The 6018-nt window shown below is 34.8% G+C and overlaps 1 protein-coding gene across 1 annotated transcript; it reads right to left on the reverse strand.

Annotated features, from left to right (window-relative positions):
- Positions 1 to 4000: 4000 nt before the first annotated feature.
- Positions 4001 to 4988, reverse strand: LOC103442504 (protein GLUTAMINE DUMPER 1-like). Its single transcript, XM_008381306.4, has one exon. It carries the CDS (start codon positions 4794 to 4796, stop codon positions 4185 to 4187), a length of 612 nt encoding a protein of 203 aa, XP_008379528.1. The 5' UTR covers positions 4797 to 4988; the 3' UTR covers positions 4001 to 4184.
- Positions 4989 to 6018: the final 1030 nt, after the last annotated feature.

Here is a 6018-nt window from a genome sequence, read left to right on the forward strand (position 1 = left end):
TAGCGATACTATAAGAGGGAGAATCGGCCACAGGAGCTCGAGTACCCTATTCTAAATCTGTGCGGCAACATGTATGGCAATCCATGCAACCACCATTGATGAAGCTTTGATTATAGTGGTCGATGCATGCTATGACACATTTAGGGCTTGTTTGTTATCCTACTTGAGTTCAACTTTTTTTAACTCAAACACACTTTTTGAGTTTTAGGCTTTGAATTCTTGTTTGGTAGGACTCTTTTTAAAAATTGGATTCAAAACTAACTTAAAAACATAGGCTATTTCTTAAAAACACTAAAAGTGAGTTTTTAGAGTTTTCATGCTCTCTCCTCAACATCTTCTTTTGCTCCTTCCTAACCCTCTCTTTTTCTCCTCTCCCCATGTCACACCTTATCTTCTCTCTCTTCAGCCTTTTGTCTTGTCTCTCTTTCTTCTCACTCATCACATTCTTTCCGTAATTTTTTGCTCTCTCCCTATCCTCCTCATCCTCTCCCTGTCTTTCTCTCTCCTCACCGACTATTTCCTCTCTCCTTTCTCCTTCCCAATTCTTTCTCTCCTCGAATTTTTGTTCAAGGAAGTTTGAATTCAAACTAAAAAAATTATTTTTAAAAATTCAACCAAACAGATTTTTGAAAATTTGAAGCTTGAAAGAAATCTATTTTCAAGTGATGTTATTTGAAAATTATTTTTAGGAACAATCAAAGTTTTTAGATAAGGTACCAAACATGCCCTTATATTTCGAGCATTTTTAAACAGGGATCAGAGCATTCGAGCAGTTTCGTTCCTCTCCTTGAAGTGCACCTGATGACGAAACAATTTAGGAAATGCAAAAAGTAGAGAAAGAAACCGATATTAAGAAAAGATTAGATGTTAATATACCATTAGAGAAGAGCAAGATGAGCAATATCAGCAGAGGGAAGAAACACCGGCGCTTCAGCTGTCTTTGAGAGCAAATGCTATATTAAGCTCTCTTTCCTTTGTGGTAACATAAATTTGTGTGATTGGGCTAATTTATATACCGTGACGTGAACGATTAGAACAAAATTTGACTCATTTGTAAGTGTTTATAAAATAACGGTAACACTTTTAAATAAATTTTTTTTTGTTCTAAAAGTACTTGACGTGCTTCAATGCTTATTGCAGAATTCATTTGCATTTTTATTAATGATTGGTTTCAAAAATATTTCACCAGAAGCACTTTCAATTATTTTAAAAGCACTTTCAAACAAAATTAATGTACATGATCTGATCATACTTGTACGGTAAGATGGAACACGTTTTTTCCCCTTCCATGGACGTTCTCCATGTGATTTTTCCTGGAAAAGGCTTTTTCTGAGCCCCTCTTCAACGTGGCCCCGGATTTGTATGTTTTAATCTTGGAAGTTTTAACGAAAAGTTCACGATATTGTTCACTTTAACGAAAAATCACATTTTTACACTAAAAAGTCAAACATATTACTATTCACTTTACCATTTTGTTTTGTCCTTATAGTTAAAACTCAAAGTTTTCAAACCATTTTTATTAGTTTTCCTTTTATTCTTTCCATCAATGAGGTGCGATTCCTCTCATAAAAGAAAAAACAAAAATAACATATTTTTGAAATTTAGTTTAATATCGCGTGCAACAATTATACATTAGCATGATATTACGGATTAAGCAACTCTTAATTGGAAAATTTGGAACGATAATCCATTAGTTTAATCTGTGTCTTGTTGCAGCAAAGCCTAAAAAGGGTTTTCTATTTATTTATGCATACTCTCAATATCACCACTTTTTCTTTTGTAGTATGTACCACTGAATGATCCGGAAGATTAACAATTAGATCTTGCATATAGAGATCTAATGAATTTTTCATACGATTAAATCTTGCATAAAACGCTTAACAGTGAGTAGTACGTATCATTATAGCCGAACCCCAATATCACATGAGTAAGCTTTTGAATTGAGCTTTATTCATTGATAATAATCAGGGGTGGAGCCACCAAAGGACCAAGGTAGTCCCAGGTTCGTATTAACTTCTGAAAGGTGTATGAAATCAACCAGCGACCCCAAACTTTTATTTGCTAAGGTGTGAACCTCAAGGAAGAAGATGAGGTAGACGACGTCGTTAGCTTGTTTTTATTCAAAATCTGTTTGACTGTTTAATGAAACGATGTGTTTGGTCAGTAAGTTTTTAAAAGAGATGCATTTTTGAGTAAAAAAAGCAACCCACTACTAGTTCCATTCTCTCAACTAACAATAATGCACACCCTATAATTTTCTAAAGCAACACACCTTCTTTATTTGCAAACCTCTTCCATTATCCTTCTTTTTCTACTTCTTCCATAGCCTACCTCTTACTTGGTTGTCCGGGTTTGTACATTTTTTTCTTCTCACTATTAAATTTAGGGTAATGCTAGGGAGGCTCATTTTTTTACACCATAACATGGTCAAGTGTCGATTAATGTGTTTGTTTTTTATCGGTGACACATCATTTGGTTTAAAAATTTGTTCTCCCTAGCATTACTCTTAAATTTAAGAGAGGTCCTTCAGTTTGGTGAAGATTACTCAAATTGCATATGTTAACATGTTATGAGCTCAATTTTTTTACACACATAAAGTGAAAGGCCCATTCTCACTCAAAATCCTAACTCCACTACTGATAATAATTAGTTGGTCTATCAACATTTGGTTTCAACTTTACGCGGTTTTAGGATATTACGGGAAAATACGTAGAGTACATTAAAATAAATTTTAATTAGAAAAGCAAATATGAGGTACATTAAGTATATAGAGTGCATTCAACATGTGTGAATAAAACAACAACAAAAAAATCCTAGTCGGACTTCAACTGACCCCTCCTGATGGGAAAATGCTTTATTGTGTTTTGTCGTTTATGATATTTGACCGCGAGACCTCCTTCAAGATGGAACGCAGCATCGTTGGAATTTCTTGTGCTCCAAGCCCAAGCTTTTCCTACGTTTAGAAAAAATGCGTGGGGAGGAAGGCAAAGAAAGATAAATTATCCTTCTTAATTAGTGCAATACGGCTCTAATTAACAATTAAGCTGGAAAGATAAGAACAAAAATCTCTAACATCAACTGCAACTAATTAATTCTGCTTTAATGTCAAATCTCATCAAAACTAATAAATCTCATACAAAATTTGCATTTTCCGGATCAAAACATAGAAATCCCCCAAACCCCACCAGAAAAATAACAGAGCACTCTGCTTTTTTTCCTCTCTCAAGAAATATATGCCAAAACTGAAAAAGAGCAAGCTGAGTTAAGCTCAGAGCCGGCCCTAAGGGTAGTCGGAATAGGCGTCCGCCTAGGGGCTTCCAATTTTTAGGAGGGTCTGGACAAGGATGGGCGGGAACTATGCGGGCTTATATGTAAAAGCCGGAATTTGGAAATCTTTTGTTGCAAGGTCGGTATCGCGCGAGGAAGAAGACAACTCTATTCCCAACATCACATTGCACGATTTTACTTAAAATGATCCCACCATCTTTTATATATATATGCACGTCTTCTCCCCTTTAAATAGTCCACACCATCTTATTTTTACTTTTTTGCTTCTCTCTTAAGTATTAGCTTTATGTTTATTTTTATGGGGTTTTATTACCCTATTTTAAGATCACACTACATATATCATTATTATGTACCTAAAGGGCTAAAACTCTCACCCTTTTGAAAAATGACACTATTAAATGTTCAAATCAATTAGTTTATATATTATATAATTATTTATTCAAATCTGTTTCGTCCGCCTAGGTGGGCATACGAAAATTACTATCATCTTCACTCTAGTATTTTTCCTAGTTGTAAGATGTTGTCTCTGTAATCCAACATTTCATTCATTTATTGAATGTAATAAGTAACATTGTACCAATAGAAAAATGATTGGAATTTGGCGTAGTGGATAGGGACTTCTCTTTCGGTTTGAATTTGTTAAAAAATTAGATTATGTAAACTTAATAAGTGCATTTGCATCTAAAAATGCGAGACGGGTAATATACTAATATTTGAGTAATGTTTGTATATATTTCTTCTTTTGATATTAATTTTTAATAATATTTGATGTATAAATAGATTTTTCATGTATTTAATGAATTTTTTTTACACATATCAATATACAAATGATCGGTAGTTAGGGAACTCTAGGCTCCATTTCGAAGGCTAGCCTAGGACGTCCAAATTCTCCTGAGTTAAGCTCGCTGGTTTTCATGTTGTACTTGTTCTTCTTGTAATCGCCTCGGCTGAGTCTCCGCTTCATCGTCTTGGTTTCGAATATTTTCGGGTTCTTCGGGATCATGGGACCCCATTTCTTCTTTCACTTTCTCGGAGCTCTCCTCCTTTTTTACTTCTTTGCTCATCCCCTGTTCGTCGGCATAATCGTCAGCGACGCCGAAAGAAGCCGCTTTCGAGCACACGGAAACCGGCGTGGCCAAGAAAGTTGGGTTCTCATTCCCTGCCATAATAACCAAAATCTTCTCCTCGAACACCTTCACTGATTTATTCGACCCGTCACCCTTCTCATCGCCGCCGCCGCCGCTCTCTAAGTCTCCCTCGCCTCCCTCTCTATCCTCCAACCGGCTCGAAAGCTTCCTGTAAGAGCAGGCAAGGATCAACAGAGCAAAAGCAACCAGACCCAACATCCCCGCCAGGCCTCCGACTAGGTAGGGAACCGGAGAGTGCCACGGCGAGCGCTGCTGCTGCTGCTGCCCCATGGCTGTTGGTGTTGGAGTTGGCGGCAGCGATGATTCCAGTGGAGATTCTGTTACCGGAATTGCAGTAGAGAAGGCAATTACGGTTCTCATATTTATTTTTAAATTGGAATATATATTTTTTTAATTGGTGTTTTGGAAATTAGGGAGGTATTTGAGTGGATGAAAAGAAGGTGAAGAAATTTGAGCTGATGAAAATGTAGGTGGTGGGTTATGGTATTTATAGCAGGGGAAAAGTGTTTGTCTCTCTGTTTTGTTTTCTTTTTCTTTCTTAATGGTGGCACGGATTTGGTGATTTGGCCCTGTTTTTTGCTTGTGTGCATTTCAAGGTTGGATCGTGCTGATGTAAAGAAATTTAAGATTACTTAGAAATTTCAAAATGACGGAAATTGAAATGACAAAATTTTATTTTTTAGAATTTGTAAATTTTCTTGTTTGTTAACCTAAAAAAACAATGAAATTGAATACGAAATTTTTTATTTTTAAACTCTCAATCATAGAAATTGGGAAATGACACATATTTACATGAAATTTGAACTTGGTAATTGAAGGTCTCAAATTCCAAGTTTTTTTTCCATGCGGAAATTCTAAATTTATATGTTTATGAATCCAAATAAGGGAATTGGTGCATGTTAATTTATAAATTTTAATTTTTACCAAAATTTCAAGTTTATTTTTCTCATCCAAACATAATTTATGGGACTATAAAATACATTAACCAATGATTCTTGAGGCCCAAGTTATGAACATGTATTATGATGATTTTATAGTCATATTTTTTAGTAAAATATTGAAATTTGTTAGATTGCGAGTCTAAACTATTGACCAAGATAAAACCTGTCTGAAGTAATCAACTTCTCTTGGCCAATCTGCTTGTTTTTTTTATTTTTAATGTTAGGCCAATGAGCTTGTTGGGCAATCATTAAAGTTTGGGTGCATTTTTGGTCCACGATTATCAAGTGGCAGTAATGTTTATCATTTTATTTATCATCATTTGATAAGTTTAAATTGTGAAACTTAATTGTGTTCATTTACTGCATAAATCTTAAAATTTAAGCTCACCTAATAGTGATAAAAAAATATAATAAACAATACCACAACTTGAAGATGGTGAGAAAAAATATTTCTTTAAAATTTTGAATACTGCATTGAAATGGATTACAGTATCTTAATTTGAAGAGATGATGCGATTTGTTACCTTCATAAGAGAGTGGTACTTGAAGAACATGATTGACAACAGTAATTTGTACTCTCATTACTTTTTGAGATGTGGGATGAGGAATATAAATTCTTATTCTAGCCAGTTTCTAAAAAT

Source organism: Malus domestica, chromosome 15 (genome assembly GCF_042453785.1).
Source record: "Malus domestica chromosome 15, GDT2T_hap1".
Lineage (NCBI taxonomy): Eukaryota > Viridiplantae > Streptophyta > Magnoliopsida > Rosales > Rosaceae > Malus > Malus domestica.

What these genes read in the sequence shown, in the direction of transcription:
- LOC103442504 (XM_008381306.4), bottom strand. Translation starts at nt 4,796, where the DNA reads ATGAGAACCGTAATTGCCTTCTCTACTGCAATTCCGGTAACAGAATCT.